The sequence below is a fragment of the Schistocerca piceifrons genome, chromosome 4 (assembly GCF_021461385.2).
Source record: "Schistocerca piceifrons isolate TAMUIC-IGC-003096 chromosome 4, iqSchPice1.1, whole genome shotgun sequence".
Lineage (NCBI taxonomy): Eukaryota > Metazoa > Arthropoda > Insecta > Orthoptera > Acrididae > Schistocerca > Schistocerca piceifrons.
Window position 1 is genome coordinate 577,195,668 of NC_060141.1, and position 25,744 is coordinate 577,221,411.

The following is a 25,744-nucleotide window of genomic DNA, read 5'->3' on the forward strand; positions in this document are numbered from 1 at the left end:
CTCCACCCTACACAGCATGTGGTTGGGTGCCTGCCACAGCATGTGGAATCGGTAGTGAGATAAGTGGTGGGAAGCAATAAATAAAGGAGGTCCTATCTAACAAAGACATTCATTCCACAGGTATCACCTGAAGATGAAAGCAACTGTTTCGTAAACAACCGCACCCAGCTGGACACCTGACAGCAATGAACAAGATTCATGCTTCTTTCGTTGTTTCAACAGTTGGATATTATTTGACCTATTATCGTGTATCTACCATCAATAACCAACCATATGTTACTCTTTTAGCTGCATTTCATGAAAGGTGGGACTACCACGAGTTTATTCTAATCCCAGACTCTGAAGGTGATCTTTTTAACTGGCTTGCTGACAATATTTTTTTCTTTATGTTACACAACCCCTGTCTGTCAATAAAACATGCTTTTCAATTGCCTAAGTCAGAGAGGGAAAACTAATTTCCCCATCCCAAGAAGAAAGACAAAGCAAAAAATTAAAATCAGAACAACTGTCATAATGGTTGGAAGCTTATTGTCGTCCTTTGATGGCCAACTCTTGAAACAAATAAAAATAAACAAAATATTAATAAATGAGAAACTCTACTATCTGGGAAACAATCTTGAAGAGACCAATAGTAACATTTGCACTTCCCACACTTCGTTAAATACCACATCTCACTTTTTCTCACAGAGCATACAGCAGGCAAGATATTCTGCAATAAATGAGACAAAAACATTTATCTCAGTCCAACATTCCTTGAACAGAAACACAAGTGATATCAAGGAACACGAATAGTCTGCTTCGCAAGACACTAACAAAACAGTTCACAACATTCTTATAACCATTCGTGATTGAGTTGTTACTTTCACCTAGCTCAAACTACAGTGAGATGGTTGCATGCAAGTAATAAACAGTCATTTAAACAAAGCTAATTTAATTACAATGCTGCACTTATTTTCCTATGTGTTGGAGGCTGTTACTATCAAAATTTAGAATACTTTTTCCCTTTCCTTTCTATTTACTTTTTTAAACAAATCTCTTGTTCCCATTTTTGCACAGACATTGAATTTATTATTTTCCAACAGATTAATTTCAGTAATGTACAGTACTTCAGATAATACAACACTACATATAAAACTATTAAGATTCAAGTTTTAATGCTTATGTAAATATCTCATGAGAGGTAAAGAAAATAAACTTTTGAAAGTAAAAAACAGAAATACACAATTATTTCAATAGGTTTTCATATACAGTCATGTTTCACAACAATGAACAACGTAGTCAATATGCTTTACAAATCCCGCATAAAAAAAATCTACAAAAACTTCTCACACAGTTCTTACATAAAAAAGGAGGCATTAGTTTTATAATTTATTCGAACAAAGCTTACTGTGTAAACTGACTGACTTTATCCCAACAGAGCTTATTGTGTAAACTGACTTATTACTATTAATATAAGTACATTTAGGTCTTCTCTGTTGATTGGACGTCAGAAGTAACTGTTACACGCTGAACTATGGACTTCAGCACTGCTGTAACAGGTGACTCAGGGGCGAGTGCTGCATAGCTTTCACCGCTGTCAGCACACTTTCCAATTCTAGGATCAATTGGCACACATCCAAGGAATGGAACTTTAGCCAAATCAGCCAGTGATTTTCCACCGCCAGAAGAAAATATATTGGTACATTCCTGATAGAACATATTATAAAATCAGATCTGCAATGGATAAGTAGCATAAACTAATCAAAAATGTTACTTTCTGAAGAAATGTTGTCTGGTGATACTTTTGTGTTTTGTAACTGCCCTGATAATCTGAGAATAACTTTTAACAAATGTTTGGACAAAATTTACATCATGAAACAAATCCAAACTTGCATCATGAAACAAATCCACAATCAGTCTTCCTATAATTCATTGTTAGTAACAAATAAAATAAACAGGTATTGTGCATCAGCAATTGAGAGAGAGAATTCACATTCAGTCCACAATCAGGAGTTTCGTGACTAAACAAAATAAAAAGCATTCCAACACTAGACATATATTCAGGTGCTAAGTTCAAAAGATAATCAAGCTGTCCTCATTATCACCCAGAACATTTTCAAATCATTTTCACTCATTCAATTAAACAAAAAAAGAAAGACACACATAATGGGAGGCATCACATAATAATAAGAAGTATCCTTATGCTGGCAGAAAAGTGGTCAGTCAAGGCACTGAAGAAGTCCATCAACTAAGCAAATCAATGACACACAATGCTAACAATTAGATCTGCAAGGCACACAGTTGGAAGTCACACTGTTGGAAAGCTGGGAACTTAAGATGTACACTGCACAGGTGATGTGATGATCCCACAGAGGAATTCACAGCACAAAGGCTGAAAGTCTGGATTCATCCTACATTACTGTTCAGGGTGTTTCAACTCCATATATGGCTCTAAGGTCTGCCTGCCAAGGAAGGTTTCATAAATCTCTCAATATTTTGTTGAGGCAACTGCCTGACATTGTTAAGTGGTTGCTACTTGCCAGCAGTAACCAGCAGCCACAAATGTGATGATGTAGAGCAGTTGTCAAGAGGATATACTGTGTGAGGTTTATAAAACATGATCTAGTGACAGACTTGACATTGAACATTTCTACCAGGAAGCCTGAAAAGTCATGTCCAAATTACTCATCCACATAAAAAATAGTATACTCTGCACTGAGATTACGCTTCCTGGCTGTCATGTTTTATGAATTTGAAGAACATAATTATCCATGTTAACATAGGCAGTGATGGAGCCATTCAAATGTTTTGTTATCTGGACACAGACATTCTTGGTACTTTTCTTTATACAGATTATGTACCTAAATAACATTTTGGTTCCCCAAACTGTAAGTGTCATACTACAAGGCAAAGACACTGCTTCTAGCACATTATTAGACCAGGCAATGAAGGAAAATTAGGGGAGAAAATTCATTTAGTAGCAAACTTTTGCACAGTGGTAGGAGAGAGTGCCAAGAACAACATACTAAAAATCCTGATCAGTGTGATGGTGGGTGGTGGGTGGTGGTGGTGGTGGTGGTGGTGGTGGTGGTGAGGGGGCGGGGGAGGGGAGTGGCATTTAAAGCCACTTATTCATGTTTTTCTTGAATAACTTGAAAAGTGTTGCAGCTTCCAGCGAAAATGTTCCCAGAACAAAATTAAACTACATTAAATTGCCTGAAAAAAGATTTTTATTCATTTTTTATCTAAGGCTAATAGTTTGTGTGTTGCAGCTGGAAGAAAAACTGCAGACTATTATGAATAGTGTTTTAATAGTATAAAATTAATGTTTATTGTTAAATTAAGTGGGTTAGAAGCAAATATTGAATGTAGAGCCTTATTAAGAGATAAAATGTGCTCTGGAGGTGTAACAGGTTGAGGGTCATGCACTTCCCTCCTTCAAGGATCTGCAAAGTGAAGATCAAGCAGGCAATCCTCTGCTCTCTCTGCCCTACTACATCACAAGAGGCAACTACAGTGTGCAGTGCAGCTTATGAATCACTGGCACTGCTGTGCAAACAAGCCCAAGGTGTGTTTATTTTCAACAAAGTGTATTAACAATACTAACATAAGAAATGCATATGGGCAGAATCTACATAAATCTCTGCCCACCCATCTACACTGCTAGAGGAGAAACTCATGCTTAGTCATCCTGTACAGCAGCTGTAGCACTCTTCCAGGAAAAGCAACTTTCTCAACCTTGAGTGCTGCTAGCTTTTCAGTTTACAGATTATACATCCACAGTTCTTCTATATTAAAAATCATTTCACTGAGTTTGTGTTTATATAGTGGAGTTATTTTCAGTTTATTAAGTGAGTACTTATTTGCAGCTGTTAAGTGTGCTAATACAACTGTCTACTACACTGAGAGCCTGTCCCAAGTGTAACATGCTGTCAACATGTATTCAATAATGTGTCTTGCATTTTCTCCACTAACAGTGGATGGAATACTTTCACAGAATGGACAGTATCAAATACATCACCCCAACGTTAGCTCTCTCGACATCTGAAATGGCCCAGAAGTGTAAACTGACTCCATCTAAAATCCAGGTGTTACGGAATTTTAGATATTTCAGCATATGTCAAACAATGCGTTACAGCAGATTAAAGCCAGAATTCTGGCTGGAGCAGCTGGAAATGCCAATCATGTACGCTTGAAAAGTTCTTGCTTGTGTGAATGTGTGTGTGTTTTCCCTTCTGAAGAAGGCTTTGGCCAACAGCTCAATGTGCCTGTCTGCAACTCAATGTGTCGTCTTTACAGTGAGTAACAATCTATCCTATTCATAATGTTGTTGGAATAAAAGTTATACTTATGATGAAACAAAAATGAAGACATGAAGAGGAAAATGAACAGAAATGCACAGAACCATTTAGTTAGCTTCAAAACATTTTAAATTTTATACCAATCCCTTTTATCATACATGAACTAATGATATTGCCTAAGGGCAACATGTAATGAAGTGCAATTACAAAATTTCATTTTTAGTCTTACAGTTGCATGGATTCCTAATTTTTTTATGATCAGGATGTATTAACACATGGTAACTTTGTCCAGAAAAATTCTTACATGCAAGGAACTATCACAAATTGACTATTGCAGTTATAGAAAGAAGATCCATCAAAAACTAAGGCTGAATTACTCAAAGGAAAATAGATGAACAGGAATGAATAAAATACTAAAATTAAGCATCGATTTCTTCATATTCATCAAGTTTTACTTAGCAGCAGATACACAAAGGGTGGGGAGAGCATAAAACTGGGTAACATAATTATCTACACGTATTACTGCATTAAGGTCCGCTTCAGCATTTTCTTGTCTGTATGTGAAGGCTAATCTCAAAAGCCACTGAATGAATTTTGATATGGTTTTCACTGGTACATAGGATAATTTACGAGATAGGTTTGTGTATATAGTTTATAATCACATAAATGATGAGTGAATAAATATACATATTGTTATCTGTTCCATATTTAAGTGGCATTTGGAGTGACTTCTGTAGTAATGAAGGAAGCTATGTGCTGGTCAGCTACCGAAGAAGCTTTATCTCAGGGAAAAAGAAGTAAAGCAAACAGCTGCGGCAATTCCAGAGAGCAACAAAGCTTGACTGGAATGTATAGATATTGTAAATTGAAGCCTTTTCATTTTTCTGTCTATGTGTGAAGGCTAACCTCAGGAACTACTGTAGAGATTTGGATACAGTTTTCAGTAACAGTTAGACTAATTCACAGAGAAAATTTGTGTGTAATTTGTTACCGCAATCAGGCCCTAGATACCTAGTGCTGCTCATACGACGCTGGGGCAGATCACTAGATTAAACTGTAGGTGTTGACAACTAAATGGTCACATGTAACATGGCTCAATACTGGACCTATTGTCATTACACTGTTAGGAGTGAAGTGTACACCATCATATTAATGTCAGATTTCTTTTTCTTTTTCTTTTTGTGGCTGAGAAGGAAGAGGATGGAAGGGAGAGGAGGGAGGGGGGAGAGGAGAGGGGGGGGAGGGGGGGGGGAGTTCCATAAGCACTTTCGATTATTTGACATTTCAAAATGATAAGGAGTCAAGGACCTTCAGGATGCAGGTTTGGTTGTTGACAGCCCACAAAAAGTCCAAGATATGATGAACTCTCTTTCTGTTAATGATATGTGAAATAAATAAACAGTAATTTACAGTCAAACAGCACAAATTTCTTTCAAAAAGCCTTTTATTGTTATTCCACTTATCAACAGACAACAGGCCTGAATATGACCATTTTGGTGCTTGTAAAAAACATGTATACTGGAACTTGTAACACTAACACTGATACGATATTTTTCAACATTTCTTTTAGTGTCTCCTAATTCTGAACAAGCAAAAATTTTTGTTTCTTGTAGCTTCAAAATTTCATCTATGAGTGAAACAAAATAGGTTTTTTACTTCCAACATGCATTTTTAAGCAATCTTTAACAACCTTTAATTCATTTTATGAACATTATTTTACACTGGGTCATTTCAGTAGGGAAGTGTTGGGGAAACTTATGAGCTTTTATATTTGTGACGGAGCAAACTGTGATGATAGAATATAGAGTGGGTTTGTGAGTCTCATCCAAGATGAGAAGTTGGTCAATGAGAGGACAAATCTTATTTTACGATACACGACGGGAGCGAAATATGTGAGTAGGCAAACTGAGTTCCAAATAACATCAAGAGCCAGTCCTGAAATCGTCTGCAATTAACCATGGTGTTCTCATAATGTCTGGAGCTAATGGAGCATTGTTAAGGATGTAGACACTGCCGTCTCAATAGCATTGACAAGCTGCGAGACTGATTAACTTAGAACTTTTGTATGGCACACCCAGTGAATTTGACTGACACCTGAATAATAGCACTACAGAAATTATGAAAAAATGCTTGGGAGAAATTTATAAAGAAGATAATACAGATCATGGAAAATTCCCTCTTTGTTAAACATATTCTTGTAACTCTCTGTTAAACTTACTCCTACAGTACTTTGAGTCTTGTTTTCCCCTAAAACAAATGAGGGCAAAACTGAGCAAAAGCAAGATAGTGGATAGATAACTCCAGGGATTAAATTAGTTTGTGCTAGGAAGAGAGAGCACTATGTAATTTGGAGAACAAGCAGTTGGCAAGATCTGAAACTTCATTATCACCAGTATTGTTAAATCCTACTTTCAGTCAATAAAAAAGAGAAACTCATGTACTGTACTCAAAACAATAAAACATTCTAAGAATGAGGCAAAACTAGGAAACAAACAAAATTAGCAAACCAAATGAAACTGTGCCCCCTGAAAATAGCTGTAGCAGAAATGGTGACACTTTCAAACCTTTGGCGATCAAATTCGATGATTACTTCCTACAGTGGCTGCAAACACTGCAGCCAGTAATAAACAACCAAATAGAGATACATTATAGTTACTTGTGCAGACACTGAATACGCCAGCAACAGACATTAGAAGACCTCATAAAGTGTTAGTGGAACTAAACAACGAAAGATATTCAGGTGGTATACTCTGTGACACTGGACCAAAACCTTTGACTGTATAGACCACAAAATTCTAGACACCACATTAAAGAGTTATCACATTAATGGCATCTCCCTTGCATGGGTGGAATCTTACCTCCATAACACAAGACAGAGGGTCTCATTAACAGAGTGTGTCTCAGGTATGAAAATAACTTCAGGATGGGGGAAAATAATATGTTGAGTGCCAAGGGATCATAACTGAGCCCACTTTTGTTTCTAACCTGCATAAATGATATTCCAATGACTTTAAAAATAAGTTCAAAAACTGTAATGTTTGTTGATGACACAAGCATATTAATGAAGGATTCAAACCTAACAAGAGCAGAGACAGCACAGATGACTACCGTATTTACTCGAGTCTAAGCCGCACTCGAATCTAAGCCGCACCTGAAAAATGAGACTCGAAATCAAGGAAAAAAAATTTCCCGAATCTAAGCCGCACCTGAAATTTGAGACTCGAAATTCAAGGGGAGAGAAAAGTTTTAGGCAGCATCTCCAAATCGAAACAAAGTTGGTCCACTGTAATATGAGACAATTTAGGTCAAATGAATGACAATACAGCTACAGTAGTTTGGTTCGAGTCATAAGCTTAGCAGTTAAGCTTTACCAGGTAGCCATTGCTATGCGTCAGGCGCTCCGTCCGTATTTATACGGGTACCCTTCCCTTTTCACGTGCTTCGTCTGGTTTGAATTGGTTGCTTATTTTTCTTTGATCTGATAAGTGCAGTTTTCTTTGTTATAGGTGTTTACGTCACTCTACGCTGAAAATGCATTACCGTACTGTGTCATGCATTGTTTGTCGTACTCTGATACTGCGTATTTACGGCCTGTCGCCGATCGCGGCATGGCTTGCTTTTGAGCGGGCTACCGCCGCTTACAAATAAAAAAAAAGAAAAAGAGAGAGAGAGAGGAATCGTCTCACTAGCGAAACAATGGCAAGAGACTGCTACTTGTTGTTACTTACACTGCTGCTTTCTTTGATAATGATTAACAAGAACCAAATAATAGACTGCGTATGATAGAAGATGTTCTGAACGAGAGTTTAGCGAAAATTTTTCTCCGTTTGAAAATCTTTGCAGGCGCCTCTTTAGTACATTACATTCTGCACAGAAATTAGAGTCATCTTAGATTTAAAAATCTAGGCAATTGCCTCGCTTCATTTCTGACTGTATCACTATTTAGCATAAGAATAATACGAATATACACATGACATGATATGTATATTCTTCCGCGTTTGCTGTTGTCTCACTCTAGTTTTGTGGTTTATTACGCAGACATGATTTAAATGAGATAGTAGCAAACACGAAACAATACATGGCAAAATGTTTATATTCGTATTATTCTTATGGTGACGAGAATACTGCATGTGATTCACAATTTATAAAAGTTCGTATTAGCAACCATCTCTTCTCACAGATAGGAAAAAATTCAGAACGTAGAGTTGGCCATATTGACAAACATCCTAAACATTCTTGCCAGTCGGGTTTTCGTAGTACATTGAAATGCTGCTACATTCGAAGATGAACAATACGGAATTAGTATAAGTTGTGGCGGCACCCACCGACATTTTTAAGAACTTCCGCTTGCTTTGCACTCGATTCTAAGCCGCAGGCGGTTTTTTGGATTACAAAAACCGGAAAAAAAGTGAGGCTTAGATTCGAGTAAATACGGTACTGAACAGGCCTACAAGTGGTTCACAGCTAATGGTTTAAGTCTTAATCTTAGAAACATTCATATTATGCAAATTGAGACAAATGATAATGAGCTTTTAATGCCAGAAGTACACGTAATGGGTATACTCTGAATAAAGTGTTTGTTCATCAGAAATGAGTAGTAAGAATACTGTATGAAGCAGACAATAGTGCATTCTGCAGAAGCTTTTTTAATAATCTTGGAATGCTTATACTCATTTCTCAATATATTTACTCTTAATGGTTTTTATGATTGATGATAAAAATAAGTTTCAACTGAACAAGCACAATACAGGACACAAAAATAATTTTCATGTAGACTTTGCGTCGTTGTCCAGGGTTCAGAATAAAATTATACGCTGGTAGTAAGGCATGCAACAAGCTCCCATCTACCATAAAGCAAGAAATTGGGAATCTTAACCAATTTAAAAGAAAACTAATAATAATTTCATGTGACTGAACAGCCTAATGCAAGTCTCTCAATTGGATGCCACTTCAGTGACTTGCCTGCCCACGTCCATCCCAGTAAGCCTATCGGAGAAAGGGGACATACAGTATAACATGGAATCCGAACAATATATCATTCCTGACAAACCTTCACACCGAAAAGAAAATTAAAAACATACCTCAATAGCCACCCTTTCTACAAATTACCTGAATATACAGATGAAGGGGTTGAAAATTCCCTTTGTTATAAAGCTGCACAAATAATAATGTACTAGGACTAAATATCTATAGATGTAACACTATTTTCTTTGAAAAATACCACTGCAATCAAATAAATATGATGCCAGTAATAGCAGAGGAGCAGCAGCTACACAGTAAAACCAAGGAGACAGCTTTCTAGCTAATTTACGAGGTGCATTCAAGTTCTAAGGCCTCTGATTTTTTTTCTCCGGACTGGAAAGAGATAGAAACATGCACATTGTTTTAAAATGAGGCCGCGTTCATTGTCAATACGTCCCAGAGATGGCAGCACCCTACGGCAGATGGAATTTTACCGCCAGCGGCGAGAATGAGAACCGTTTTAAATACTTAAAATGGCGACGTTTTCCTTACTTGAACAGGGTGCAATCATTCGTTTTCTGAATTTGCGTGGTGTGAAACCAATTGAAATTCATCGACAGTTGAAGGAGACATGTGGTGATGGAGTTATGGATGTGTCGAAAGTGCGTTCGTGGGTGCAACAGTTTAATGAAGGCAGAACATCGTGTGACAACAAACCGAAACAACCTCGGGCTCGCACAAGCCGGTCTGACGACATGATCGAGAAAGTGGAGAGAATTGTTTTGGGGGATCGCCGAATGACTGTTGAACAGATCGCCTCCAGAGTTGGCATTTCTGTGGGTTCTGTGCACGCAATCCTGCATGACGACCTGAAAACGCGAAAAGTGTCATCCAGGTGGGTGCCACGAATGCTGACGGACGACCACATGGCTGCCCGTGTGGCATGTTGCCAAGCAATGTTGACGCGCAATGACAGCATGAATGGGACTTTCTTTTCGTCAGTTGTGACAATGGATGAGACGTGGATGCCATTTTTCAATCCAGAAACAAAGTGCCAGTCAGCTCAATGGAAGCACACAGATTCACCGCCACCAAAAAAATTTCGGGTAACCGCCAGTGCTGAAAAAATGATGGTGTCCATGTTCTGGGACAGCAAGGCGTAATCATTACCCATTGCGTTCCAAAGGGCACTATGGTAACAGGTGCATCCTAAGAAAATGTTTTGAAGAACAAATTCCTTCCTGCACTGCAACAAAAACGTCCGGGAAGGACTGCTCGTGTGCTGTTTCACCAAGACAACGCACCCGCACATCGAGCTAACGTTACGCAACAGTTTCTTCGTGATAACAACTTTGAAGTGATTCCTCATGCTCCCTACTCACCTGTCCTGGCTCCTAGTGACTTTTGGCTTTTTCCAACAATGAAAGACACTCTCCGTGGCCGCACATTCACCAGCCGTGCTGCTATTGCCTCAGCGATTTTCCAGTGGTCAAAACAGACTCCTAAAGAAGCCTTCGCCGCTGCCATGGAATCATGGCGTCAGCGTTGTGAAAAATGTGTACATCTGCAGGACGATTACGTCGAGAAGTAACGCCAGTTTCATCGATTTCGGGTGAGTAGTTAATTAGAAAAAAAATTGGAGGCCTTAGAACTTGAATGCACCTCGTACTTGATTAAATGTAGGTGGTATAAGTGTGAAGAGCATTGAGCAGTGATGGTTTTTTATTAATACAATATACAGGTTAAGTTTCTATGATGTCTGTCTTTTGTGTTAACATACACATGGACTCAGTCTACATCCCTGAAAGTTCTCCTTCTTGATGGGAACTACGAAACATGAATGAATGAATGGCTGAACAGTGATATGTTAAGTGTACTTAGGCAGAATCTTAAGTACCTAGGGAATCCAGATAGTATGTGGGTGAAGCATGTGGCCCACAGGCTGCTCTTTAATGATCAATTCTCCTCACAAGCCGTACATATCCTTAGCATATAGTTCACCTGAGGCTTCTTAAATAGTAGCTTTTAATATCCTTGTGATCTTGGTAGGTAAGCCAAAATTTCCATGCCCTATGACACTTCACTGTTGCACCCAACAGTGTTTACTGAAGCTTGCCCAAAGTTCACAAGTGTGAAACTGCCAACACTGACAAGTCCACAATATGGAAAGCCCGCGTTCACCGAATCTGAACTCAATATGTGTGATTCAGACAACATGTACATGAAGTATAAACACATCCGACATTATCTAAGAATGTAAAATTATGAGACTGAGATGAGGGAACTAAGGACAAAGCACATTTAAATTGATGACGTCAAACAGAGAGAAATTGAAAGAGAGAGAGATGTAGTACGTTTTCCAACACAGAGGATGTAGAACAACATCTTTATGAATATTGAATTGTAGCTTATACAGGGTGTTTCACAATTTCTATTGTAGGCTTCTAGGGGTGTAGATAGGTCTTAGGACAGACTACTATTTCACAGCAGAATATGTAATGGTTAAGAGCTGCGCAACACAACTACTGAGACCATTTTCTGTATCACCTTGATCTATCACACACTATTTACATCAGACTATAATAATGTCTGTGAGAAACTGATACATTCACAACTAAGAGAGTTGACTGTGCTGCTATACAGATGTTCACCAGGGATTGTGGACCACGTGTTTGAAAACATGCATCACGGATATACCCTGTGCAATGAACAGCAGGGTGACCACACTGTACTGCTCCTGCTTATTACATAGGTCTAAACCCATTGTCTCTGCTGTGTAAGTATCATGAAGTAGATGTGAAAATGATCCAATGTTCAAACAAGTTTTACTTCCAAACAGTACATTTCTAGACATGAGTTCCTTATCAAAACACTAAGTTCCTTCTCTAGCATCCCTAGAAGCCTGCAACAGGATCTGCGTCAAACTCTGTATATGGATCACCTTTACTCTCAAAAGCAGTTTGTATACTCACTGCACAGCTTGGACACACATAACCACTCATATTTTCAATCACACCAACAACTGGAATTCCAGTTTTGCGGCAGAATGTTAGTTCTTTTGTCACATCCTCAACAGCCAAAGCTTGCGGAGTTGTAACTAATATAGCACCATCACAGTTCAAAGTCCTGGAAAAACAGAACAATCAAAAGTTACTGATCTGACAGTTACAAGCACTAATAAAATGAGAAGTTTTTGAAGTTAGATAATGGAACCAATAACTGAATTAAAAAAACTTTTTCTGTTTACTTAGGTGGTCCCATCAAGTGAGATGCTCATCAACTGCCTAAAATACTAGAGACTATAATTATGACACAAAACGATAAACTTATGTTCTGACATAAGCAAAGAAAATATTTAATACAAAACCAGAAAAACAGTTCAAAATTGAATAACAAGATAGAATTGTTCTGCAGTTGTTAGAACAAACTGGAAATAGGCTGCGAGTTTGTCAGAAATAATTGTACACATACTAACATGCTAAGAAAATTTCATCAGACTAACACTAAGTGGAGACCAAAAGTGCACAGTCCATTGATTACTGTTAGTCAGAAGAAGTAACAGAAGTTGATGCCACTAAATTTAATATAAAAAAATTTCCTCTGGACACATGTTGGGCAGCCATAGCTGGCAGCGTTGCTCGAGACTGACTGTCAGTACTATCTTAGTGGTGGTGGCAGAGAGAGAGAGAGAGAGAGAGAGAGAGAGAGAGAGAGAGAGAGAGAAATACAATCTTGCTTAAGATCAAAGTCATTCTCTCACAATCTCCCTTGGCTCCACTAGCACATTCACACTATTACAAAAACTTTAAAAAGACCAACATTCATCAAATGTTCTAAAACATTTTTTAAAAAAAAAAACATGAATAATACAATAACAACACCAAAGTCATGACACAGAGATATACTGCCGGTTGATTATTTATGAAAAGCGTGGTTGGGCCAGCCATCCTGATGACACAAAAACTCCTCCCTAATATTTTAGGGAGCAAGTATGCCATTTTTCAGAATCTTGAAATTTCAACCACATTCGTCTCATTGTCAGCTACACTACAGGACAGATCTGCTAGTAAATTAGCCTCTGTGCTCTCGTCTGACTATGAAATACATTTACTTAAAATTGGTGCACTGTGATATGTACACCATGAGCACTGTACACAAGACGGCCCGCCCTCCCACTGGAGCAAGAATCTATAGAGCACCAGACTGTGCCCTATACGTGAGATGGGCCTCATCTCTTCCGTGTGGCTAGAAGAAGGTATGTAACAGCTGAGTTGTTGGCTTTATGAGCTAGTGTTCATTATTCACTTGCAGCCACTTTTCCCCTTTTATACATGATAATATATCTCAAAAACCAAGTGATGTATGGGGATGTCAAATTGAACCACTGCATTACCAGGACATTCCTACTTGGTTGCCAGTTCCTTGAATTCTCATGTGCTCTTGTGCCCACGAGGATGAATCTCTTTCTCTGTAGGTAAAGCAATGTGTCTTGCATATTCTGGATTAATTTACCTGCCTGGTACAACTTTGTTTGGACTGAAGACCACTCACTAGTCAGAGCAGAGAAGAAATTTTGCAATATGAGTAGATCTCATCTGCTCCAGTGGCCCACATGCAATTCTACACCAAACACACCACGGCCAGCTTAGAGACAGAAGTGATGACACTTTCTACAGGACCAGACAATCATTCTGCAGGACAATGCTCAAGCACGTACAGTGCAAGCTGTTATTAATTTGTTTCACCGATGGGGCTGCTAAGTGCCATACCACCCGGTGCACTCCCCTGATTTACGCACTCTTGAGTTCAACTCAATTTCTAAACTGAAGGAGACACTTCACAGCATTCGCTTCAGAACTGCTACAAATTTGTCAGGCAATAGAACGCACCGCTTGTACTGTCAACACAACTGGCACTGCTAAGAGTATCCTATGACTTCCACATCACTGGCAATGGGTTATACACAATGCTGGTGGCTACTTTGAAGGTCAGTAAAACTTTGAAACACACATCTATTTTGTACAAGCTGTAAATAAATACACTCCTGGAAATGGAAAAAAGAACACATTGACACCGGTGTGTCAGACCCACCATACTTGCTCCGGACACTGCGAGAGAGCTGTACAAGCAATGATCACACGCACGGCACAGCGGACACACCAGGAATCGCGGTGTTGGCCATCGAATGGCGCTAGCTGCGCAGCATTTGTGCACCGCCGCCGTCAGTGTCAGCCAGTTTGCCGTGGCATACGGAGCTCCATCGCAGTCTTTAACACTGGTAGCATGCCGTGACAGCGTGGACGTGAACCGTATGTGCAGTTGACGGACTTTGAGCGAGGGCGTATAATGGGCATGCGGGAGGCCGGGTGGACGTACCGCCGAATTGCTCAACACGTGGGGTGTGAGGTCTCCACAGTACATCGATGTTGTCGCCAGTGGTCGGCGGAAGGTGCACGTGCCCGTCGACCTGGGACCGGACCGCAGCGACGCACGGATGCACGCCAAGACCGTAGGATCCTACGCAGTGCCGTGGGGGACCGCACCGCCACTTCCCAGCAAATTAGGGACACTGTTGCTCCCGGGGTATCGGCGAGGACCATTCGCAACCGTCTCCATGAAGCTGGGCTACGGTCCCGCACACCGTTAGGCCGTCTTCCGCTCACGCCCCAACATCGTGCAGCCCGCCTCCAGTGGTGTCGCGACAGGCGTGAATGGAGGGACGAATGGAGACGTGTCGTCTTCAGCGATGAGAGTCGCTTCTGCCTTGGTGCCAATGATGGCCGTATGCGTGTTTGGCGCCGTGCAGGTGAGCGCCACAATCAGGACTGCATACGACCGACGCACACAGGGCCAACACCCGGCATCATGGTGTGGGGAGCGATCTCCTACACTGGCCGTACACCACTGGTGATCGTCGAGGGGACACTGAATAGTGCACGGTACATCCAAACCGTCATCGAACCCATCATTCTACCATTCCTAGACCGGCAAGGGAACTTGCTGTTCCAACAGGACAATGCACGTCCGCATGTATCCCGTGCCACCCAACGTGCTCTAGAAGGTGTAAGTCAACTACCCTGGCCAGCAAGATCTCCGGATCTGTCCCCCATTGAGCATGTTTGGGACTGGATGAAGAGTCGTCTCACGCGGTCTGCACGTCCAGCACGAACGCTGGTCCAACTGAGGCGCCAAGTGGAAATGGCATGGCAAGCCGTTCCACAGGACTACATCCAGCATCTCTACGATCGTCTCCATGGGAGAATAGCAGCCTGCATTGCTGCAAAAGGTGGATATACACTGTACTAGTGCCGACATTGTGCATGCTCTGTTGCCTGTGTCTATGTGCCTGTGGTTCTGTCAGTGTGATCATGTGATGTATCTGACCCCAGGAATGTGCCAATAAAGTTTCCCCTTCCTGGGACAATGAATTCACGGTGTTCTTATTTCAATTTCCAGGAGTGTAGTTGCCACTATTAAAGTTCCAATCCTCATATTAGTTTGTGTAGACGAGTCTTGAGGACACAGACATAACACTCTACAGCTTGACAGAGCAGTCAAAGAGTTCCCTTGCTTAGACTCATATGTGAATACTATGTCGATCATTTAAAAATAATTAAAGACGTCAACATAAGAGGGTGCACTGAGAAGTAACGCCTCCAAATTTTTTATGTGAAAACTCTTAAAGATTTTTAAATAAAAAACATTATTAATATTCTACATCTTTATTCTTCATGTCTACATATCTGCAGCCCTCTGCCAGTAGGGGGCTCCGAATTGTAGCATGTAAAATGGCGGTGTGATATAACTATTTCAGTGCATGAGAAACAGTGTGCTGTAATTGAGTTTTTAATTCAAATAGTTTGTCCATACGTGGAGCACTCTCTCCTTAAGCATGGCAATGCCAGATCACACACAAGTACTGTGACTTCGGCAACAATCTGATTCCTTGGTTACACTGTCCTCAGTCATCTTGCATACGGTCCTGACTTGGCCCCATCCAATTATAATAACTTTCCGAAACTTAAAGCCACCTTCGTGGACTTCACTTTGACAATAATGAAGTGGTGTATGTACATGTGAGGCTGTGACTCTGTCACCATAGTCAGAGAATACAAATATGTAGATATTTTGTTTAAAAAGCTTTAAGAGTTTTCAAATAAATTCAGAGGCATTACATTTCAGCAGGCCTTAGTAAAAAAGATTCCAGGGATGCGTTCACTCATATATCTCACTAGATTTAAAATTAACCTAGGTCTCTTCCGTAACAAGAATGGCAATCTATTCTGATACTTGAACCAAACTAAATGTGTCTTAGCTCAAGCTTCACACAGATGGCAAATGATTCTTATAAAAGTGATTTATTTGCCATCTTCAGATGATAAGAAGGAAGCATAATTCACTCCTTAACACCACGAAAAAGCCCCATTGTCACAAGACTAAATGGCCTCATTGCTGGTAAAATTTTTGTGGAAATAGTTTCCACTGAAGGGCAAGCAATGTTTGGAATGACAGTGATTCTGGAACAGCAAGGGGCCTGACATATAACGAAGAGTTGCCACCAGATAATGAGAACACCTTCACAGCTTCAGCTCAGAGACTGGGTATGGGGTTGGTCCTTTAAGCAAATGTTGCCAACCTAATCTGTCCCCCAGGGACGACGAAACAATTATCTTGAAGTAAGTACACTGTGTACCCATAATGTTGTTGATATCTCAAGAAGATTTTAAACAATTAGCACTGCAAAACAAAAGAAACTGTGGTGATATGTATTAAAAATTACCATCTAATTGCCAAATTCTGGAATGCAGGTGCTGAGAATGTTAGTATGGATATCAATATTGTTAGTGTTACTTGCAAAACACTGTCCCAATCTCCCACGCACTTCAGCAAGTGGCTCTGTAGTTTTTGTAGTACTATCTCTGAATTTGCTGTTGTTGTTTGTGCACTAGTTGCTCCTGTCAGAATTCAATGAACCATGCATCCAACACATACTGACAACAATTATTTGTAATCTGCGGACTGGAGGTTTGGATGATAGGAAATGTTATGTAACCCTGGAAAGCAGATTTAGAGGAATGCGGGATTACTTCACCACATTATTGCAGAGTATAACTCATAAAGAAGCCAACAATATAAGGAAAAGATAGACTGCTACTCACCATAAAGATGACACGATGAGTTACAGACAGGCACAACAAAAAGACACTTACACATTTGGTTCCTGCCTGCAACTCAACGTGTCATCTGAGTGGTGAGTAGCAATCTATCTTTTTCTTATATTGCTGATACTCCAACCTGGAATTTCCTCTGTTTCATGAGGAGCCCACATTTGCTTGGACGTATGAGGTTAACAGCAACTACCTGAAAGAGTCAAATGGCACAACTTCTTCTACACAACATTTGATTGTCTACGAGTGGGCATTATGAGCAATTTACGGGTGAGGATGAGTCGCTGGAAGACTCTTACATCTCAATGAAATCAACCTGTGCCCACTGATGGATAGCAATTATTTCCATGGTCTGCAACATGGAGACATAATAGCTAGCCAGTGCTCACTTTCACGAGGCTAAATTCCAAGTACTTCCAACAGATACACTTGAAAGTGGAGGCACCTATTCCTAACTAGGAATACTTTTACCTCCTGAAGGTCAGCCATTCAACAGGATCTTCCCATGATAAATTACCTGTATACTAATTTTTTTTAATATTAATTTGCAAAGTTTTTTTTTTTTTTTTTTTTTTTTAAAATTGTGTGCTGTTCACGTACAAATGTTTTCTAGCACTTTTCTATAATGAAAAAGTAGTCTTAATCACTTAAGTGGACTAGTGCATGAATGTGTGTCAAAAAATCAATTTTAAAATTTTTGACTTACAAAATTCTCTGCAGTTTTCTGAAAAAGAAGTAGTTTACTTTGAAGAAGTTTGACCACAGAATCCCCAAAATTAAAGGAATTTAAAAGTGGCTGCAACCATGATGATGCCCCCATGTAATGCAGACAGCTCTGTTAAAAACAGAATTTGGTTCTCACTCATTTGCTTTTTATGAATTTTTAGTCTCTTATCAGCAAAAGCATTATGATTGCTACACTTTTGTTTACACAGAGAGTTTAGTCATTATTTTGAAGCAAACATTTGTGTTTCCAGTGAAATAATGGAATTATCCGAGAGTTCTCTAAGGTCCTTTACCAAAAGCTTCAGGAAATTTATGTAGCAATCGAAATGTTTTAAAATATATCAAATTATATCCTTTGAGAAAGGCAGTATGGGATATTATCTTTCATAAATTATTCTTAGGTAACTGCTCGTATCATGCACTCTGCCCACGTGGCCGTGAGTCACTGTGTGGCTATCAGAGAGCTATTACTCAAGATAAGACCTACAAACATGTGCACTTTTTGCTATTCACTGCAATGGAAGTTGTAAAATCTATGTGTAGGGATCTTAGGGACACAAGATTATCAGAGAAGTATTTACATGGTAGGATTAAAAATAAAATGAGAATTTTAACAACTCTATATGTGAACTGATTGGAAAACTGTTCCAGCAGGACTAAATACTTTGAAAATTGGTGTGCTGGATGCTCTGGTAAGAATCAATTATGGTGCAATGTCAAGGTATAAAGCTATAGAATTGACAGTAATGCCTGGTTGTCTATGAAATTGATGACAATACCTGGTTTACTAAATATGCAAAGAGCTTTAACGTCTGCAGTCCAGAGACTGGCTTGATGCAGCTCTCCATACTACTCAATCCTGTACAAGCTTCATCATCTCCCAGTACCTACTGCAACCTACATCCTTCTGAATCTGCTTAGTGTATTCATCTCTTGGTCTCCCTCTACGATTTTTACCCACTGCGCTGCCCTCCCATACTAAATTGGTGATCCCTTTATGCCTCAGAACATGTCCTACCAACTGATCCCTTCTTCTAGTCAAGTTGTGGCACAAATTTCTCTTCTCCCCAATTCTATTCAGTACCTCCTCATTAGTTATGATCTACCCATCTAATCCTCAGCATTCTTCTGTAGCACCACTTTTTGAAAGCTTCTATTCTGTTCTGGTCTAAACCATTTACCGTCCATGTTTCACTCCCATACATGGCCACACTTCACACAAATACTTTCAGAAACGACTTCCTGATACTTAAATATATACTCGATGCTAACAAATTTCTCTTCCTCAAAAATTCACTCCTTGCCATTGCCAGTCTACATTTCATATCCTCTCTACTTCGACCATCATCAGTTATTTTGCTCCCCAAATAGCAAAACTCATCTACTACTTTAAGTGTCTCATTTCCTATCCAATTCTCTCAGCATCACTCAATTTAATTCGACTACATGCCATTATCCTCGTCTTGCTTTTGTTGATGTTCATCTTATATCCTCCTTTCAAGACACTGTCCATTCCGTTCAACTGCTCTTCCAAGTCTTTCAGTTCTCTATCTAACTCTTCACGCAGCATCATACCTCCCATTTCATCCTCATCTACATCCTCTTCCATTTGCATAATATTGTCCTCAAGTACATCGCCCTTGTATAGACCTTCTATATATTCCTTCCACCTTTCCGCTTTCCCTTCTTTGCTTAGAACTGGGTTTCCATCTGAGCTCTTGATATTCATACAAGTGGTTCTCTTTTCTCCGGAGGTCTCTTTAATTTTCCTGTAGGCAGTATCTATCTTACCCCTAGTGATACATGCCTCTACATCCTTACGTTTGTCCTTTAGCCATCTCTGCTTAGACTTTTGCACTTCCTGTCGATCTCATTTTTGAGACGTTTGATTCCTTTTTGCCTGCTTCGTGTCTATCTTGGCCACAATAATGCGTTCACTATGCTGTTTGTAGTAGCTTACCCGCACTCCTATTTTTTATTCATTATTAAACCTACTCCTGCACTACCCCTATTTGATTTTGTATTTATAACGCTGTATTCAACTGACCAGAACTCGTGTTCCTCCTGCCACCGAACTTCACTAATTCCCACTATATCTAACTTTAACCTATCCATTTCCCTTTTTAAATTTTCTAACCTGCCTGCCAGATTAAGGCATCTGACATTCCACGCTCCGATATGTAGAACAGCAGTTTTCTTTCTCCTGATATGGATGTCCTCCTGAGAAGTCCCCGCCCAGAGATCCGAATGGGGGACTATTTTACCTCCAGAATATTTCACCCAAGAGGACGCCATCATCATTTAACCATACAGTAAAGCTGCATGACCTTGGGAGTAGCTGTACTTTCCCCTTGCTTTCAGCTGTTCCATAGCAAGGCCGTTTTGGTTAATGTTACAAGACCAGATTGATCAGTCATCCAGACTGTTGCCCCTGCAACTACTGAGAAGGCTGCTGTCCCTCTTCAGGAACCACACATTTGTCTGGCCTCTCAACAGATACCCCTCCATTGTGGTTGCATCTACGGTACGGCTATCTGTATCGCTGAGGCACACAAGCCTCCCCACCAATGGCAAGGTCCATGGTACATGGGTGGGTGGGTGGGTGGGTGGGGGGTGGGGGGGAGGGGGGGGGAGGGAGGGAGGGAGGGAGGGAGAGAGAAAGAAAGAGAGAGAGAGAGAGAGAGAGAGAGAGAGAGAGAGAGAGAGAGCAACAACATCATAACCAAGATAAATATGGACCTGGGATGTATCAGTGTTAGCTGGTTATCCTCCAGAAACAAGTTTTAACTTTAAAGACAAAATCTTCTGAGTTGTTAAGCCGCATCATATTTCCTTCTAAAATAGTCGACACTTCGACCCCTCTGCTGGAATCTTCTTCAGGATGTTCCAGCGTCCACTATTGATAGAACACTGTCAGAGACTGGTTAAAATTCTTGTGGCCACCATTGGTGGGCCATCATCACCGGCTAATACTCCTGTGCTGAAGCAGAAGAAGGGGCATTTTTGGCTAAACTATTATGGATACTATTTGTGGCCCATCGTCATTGGATAGGAAGGCACTATTCCACACTTATGCTGGACTAGGATTATTGGTTGAAATTCCTCCTACTGCAATTGGTTGGCCATCATCATTGACTAGATGCGAAACAGACAGAGGAAGAGTGGGGGAATGTTTACCCAAATTATTATTGTCCACCAAGGTGAACTGCAGCAAGGTGTTTATATTGCTAGCACACTGCGACTGCATATTTACTTCCTTGATGTCAGGGAGCTGTGATGGCGGAAGCCTATAGCTGTCTTCTCTCTTGAAATTACATGCATTTTTGGAAATTTCAACTGATTCTCAGACCTTTCTTCTATAAATGTTAGATTCCATAGCCAGCACATGTAAGTTATTAAAATTGATGCCAGAGCCACAATCCTCGTGATGTTCTGCTATTGCCAATTTTACACTCTGTTTTAGCCATATGTTCCGTCTGTGTTCCTTAATGCGTCCTTTAACAGTTATTCCTGTTTCACCTATATACACTTTGTCGCAGAAACATGTCACTTGCCTGCATTGTGGAGGCAAGCAGGTGCATCTGTTTTTCATTGGAAAAAATCTTATTTTGTTTTCACTGAAGAAAGATGCCTGGATACCATTTTTCTTTAGAATTCTGCTTATGTAGTCAGTGACCCTAGAAACAAACAGTAACCTAACACAGTGAGAAGGTAGTTCCTCGTCATTCTTATTGGCGTGGTTAATATTCTGCCTAAAAGCCCTGTCGATTGAACAACTAGCATAGCCACTTGCCTTTATTGTCTTCTTTAAGAAATCCAACTCAGATTCCCGGTTATCATCGCTGATACGGAAGGCATGTGAAGACATCTTTTTTTAGTCAAAGCAAAATAAGATTTTTCCCAATGAAAAACGTTGTGTGAGCAATATAAACAATGTGCTGCAGTTCACCTTGGCAGACAATAATATTTTGGGTAAATATTCCCCCTCTCTTGCTCTGCCCGTTTTGCATCTAGCCAATGATGATGGCCAACCAATAGCAGGAGGAGGAACTTCAACTAATAACTCTACCCCAGTGTAAGTGTGGAATAGTGCCTTTCTATCCAACGACAATGGGCCACCTATAGTATCCATAACAGTTACGCCAATGAGGCCCCTTCTTCTGCATAAGCGTGGGAATATTAGCCTATGATGAGGGCCCACCAATGGTAGTCACAAGAATAAGTTTTTTGTTTTTAAATTGTAATCCCATGACATTTCAAAACCCTTGTAAAAGTGATCCACAGATGAAAAAAAAAAAAAACTACCACAACACATTCTATTACAGAAGACTGTGAGGATAAGTGATGTCTATCTTTATATTTGCAATTGACTTAGTATTAATAAAGTTATTAAAAAACTGTGGTATTCCTTTGTTTAGGTATAGCTGGCTGATATCGTTACTTGTGCTTCTAAACATTTACAGGCAAGGAACAGGATGGTCTTAAGCCCACTTTGGGATTAAATTCACAAAATAATTTATAAGTGTGAGTTAAATGGTAGCTGGGCTCTATAACTGAAGAAGCAACCACTGGCCAAGAGCTAACATAATTCTGTTTGTGTTATTAGCATATGAGTACACAATTTATTAATGTTATTGGTTGTCCTTTGAGGCAATGCAGTGCTTATCAGCTTACATCTTGATGCCTATGGCTCACAACCAGTAGAATCCAAACCATCACAGCTACAACACTATTGGAAAATGCTTGCAAACCATGGCCTTAGAGACAAATCAGATCCAGAGGGCCATGGAGAAAGCAATTTAAACATTATATATTATATATACATACACATTATATATTACATAATATATACATTATGCACTGCAAAAACCTCAGTATTCTGTCTGTAGCACTAACATATGAAAAGGATAGATTGCTACTCACCATATAGAGGAGGCATTGGGTCACAGATAGACACAATGAAAAGACTAGTGCTAAACTTTCAGCTTTCAGACAAAAAAAGTCCTTCTTCAGAAGAAAAATACCCCCCCCCCCCCCCCCCCCACCCAAATGAATACTGTCTCTGGGCATTCGGGCCCATTTGCTGGCTGCGCCTGTATGTGATTTGAGCAGCAATCTGTGGTGGGTGGTGGGGATAATGAAAAGGCATAGGATGGGGAGGGAGAGAGATAGCACAACAGGCATGTGGAGAAGATGTTGTACTACTATGGGAGCAGGCAGTGGCGTGGTGAGGCAGGGTAGGGCTGCTAGGTGCAGAATTAGAATGCTGTGCATGTGGAGGGGGAGGAAGAGGGGTAGGGGAGGGAGGAAAGCAAAGATACAGAAAATGTGAAAAGATTTATGGGTGTATTTGTGAAACAGAAGCCATGGGTATTGCTGAAGTGAGAACAGGGAAAGGGTTAGGAGACTGGAACTAGCAAAGATTGAGGCCTGGAATGTTACAAGAACAAAGGGTGTGTTGTAGGAAGAGTTCCAGCCTGAGCAGTTCGGAAAAGCTGGTGTTGGTAGGAAGGAGCACGATGGCGTGGACTGAATAGCACATACTGAGGTGAAGCACATCACATTGGACAGCATATTCAGCAACTGGGTGGTTCAGCTGTCCCTTAGTACTCCACCTGTGCTTGAGGTAATAACATCATTCCAGTAAGTTCAAAGTGGAGCTGTCCTGTATCAAACTGATTCACATTCAAAAGTTGGTGCAAGATGAATAAGTGTGCGGTTGAAATATGAGCTTCTATTACTAAATTATCAAGAACCACACAGAGATGAAGAAGGAGAAGAAGAGAAAGAAGGAGAAGAAGAGAAAGAGAAAGAAGGAGAAGAAGAATAAAAAGAAGGAGAAGAAGAATAAAAAGAAGGAAAAGAAGAAAAAGAAGAAGAGTAGTGTCTCTCAACTGATAGGCCCAAATCAAACATTTGAATTATATTCCAAGTTGTAACGTAAATTGTTTGTTAGGTACACAAATGAGACATTTTGGGTTTTAAATCTACTTACAAAAATGTCTGAAGCAAGTATAAATTAAATATATAAAACAAACAAATAAATGCATTATTTTTCTACTTTCAACATCCCAGTAATGTTAGAGGGTAAGATGGTAATATTATATTGAAGACTAATAATTTAAAAAACACACAAGTAAGTAAAAAAACCTTAGTTATTCATTAAGTCACACTTTTTCATTCAGTATACAGTATTCTTTTAAGATACTACAGCTATGCATCCCCAACACTTCTTCCAAACTCCCATGCCTCTCATCCCTCTCTCCTTCCACCTGCAACATCCGACACAATCCTCACCCCACCCTAGTCAGCCAGCTGAAATGCAATCCCACCTAATTTTCTCTCTCTGTTGTGTAAGTCTGACAAGGACTCAATGTTTCTGCAATTCAATCAGTGGTCTACTTCAGTCCTAAATTATTTACACTCTATCGTATGTTTCCTACTATATTTATATATCTAAAAACAAAGATGATGAGACTTACCAAACAAAAACGCTGGCAGGTCTATAGACACACAAACAAACACAAACATACACACAAAATTCAAGCTTTCACAACAAATGGTTGCTTCCATCAGGAAAGAGGGAAGGAGAGGGAAAGACGAAAGGATGTGGGTTTTCAGGGAGAGGGTAAGGAGTCATTCCAATCCCAGGAGCGGAAAGAAACCTTAGGGGGGAAAAAAGGACAGGTATACACTCGCACACACACACATATCCATCCGCACATACACAGACACAAGCAGACATTTGTAAAGGCAAAGAGTTTGGGTAGAGATGTCAGTCGAGGTGGAAGTAAAGAGGCAAAGATGTTGTTGAAAGACAGGTGAGGTATGAGTGGCGGCAACTTGAAATTAGCGGAGGTTGAGGCCTGGCGGATAACGAGAAGAGAGGATATACTGAAGGGCAAGTTCCCATCTCCGGAGTTCAGACAGCTTGGTGTTAGTGGGAAGTATCCAGATAACCCAGACGGTGTAACACTGTGCCAAGATGTGCTGGCCACGCACCAAGGCATGTTTAGCCACAGGGTGATCCTCATTACCAACAAACACTGTCTGCCTGTGTCCATTCATGTGAACGGACAGTTTGTTGCTGGTCATTCCCATATAGAAAGCTTCACAGTGTAGGCAGGTCAGTTGGTAAATCACGTGGGTGCTTTCACACGTGGCTCTGCCTTTGATCGTGTACACCTTCCGGGTTACAGGACTGGAGTAGGTGGTGGTGGGAGGGTGCATGGGACAGGTTTTACACTGGGGGCGGTTACAAGGGTAGGAGCCAGAGGGTAGGGAATGTGGTTTGGGGATTTCATAGGGATGAACTAAGAGGTTACGAAGGTTAGGTGGACGGCGGAAAGACACTCTTGGTGGAGTGGGGAGGATTTCATGAAGGATGGATCTCATTTCAGGGCAGGATTTGAGGAAGTCGTATCCCTGCTGGAGAGCCACATTCAAAGTCTGATCCAGTCCCGGAAAGTATCCTGTCACAAGTGGGGCACTTTTGAGGTGGTTCTGTGGGAGGTTCTGGGTTTGAAGGGATGAGGAAGTGGCTCTGGTTATTTGCTTCTTTACCAGGTCGGGAGGGTAGTTGCGGGATGCGAAAGCTGTTTTCAGGTT

The 25,744-nt window shown here is 40.3% G+C and overlaps 1 protein-coding gene across 1 annotated transcript in view; it reads right to left on the reverse strand.

The window, feature by feature from the left end:
• Nucleotides 1-1,204: 1,204 nt before the first annotated feature.
• The window catches only part of LOC124795237 (cytosolic Fe-S cluster assembly factor NUBP2 homolog), a 78,133-nt gene continuing 53,593 nt past the window's right edge, over nt 1,205-25,744 (reverse strand). Inside the window, exons 5-6 of the mRNA XM_047259164.1 lie at nt 12,215-12,368; nt 1,205-1,686 (exon numbers count right to left, since the gene is read on the reverse strand). Coding sequence (XP_047115120.1) covers nt 1,462-1,686; nt 12,215-12,368 — 379 coding nt within the window. The 3' untranslated portion in view covers nt 1,205-1,461. The remainder of the gene's footprint in view (nt 1,687-12,214; nt 12,369-25,744) is intronic.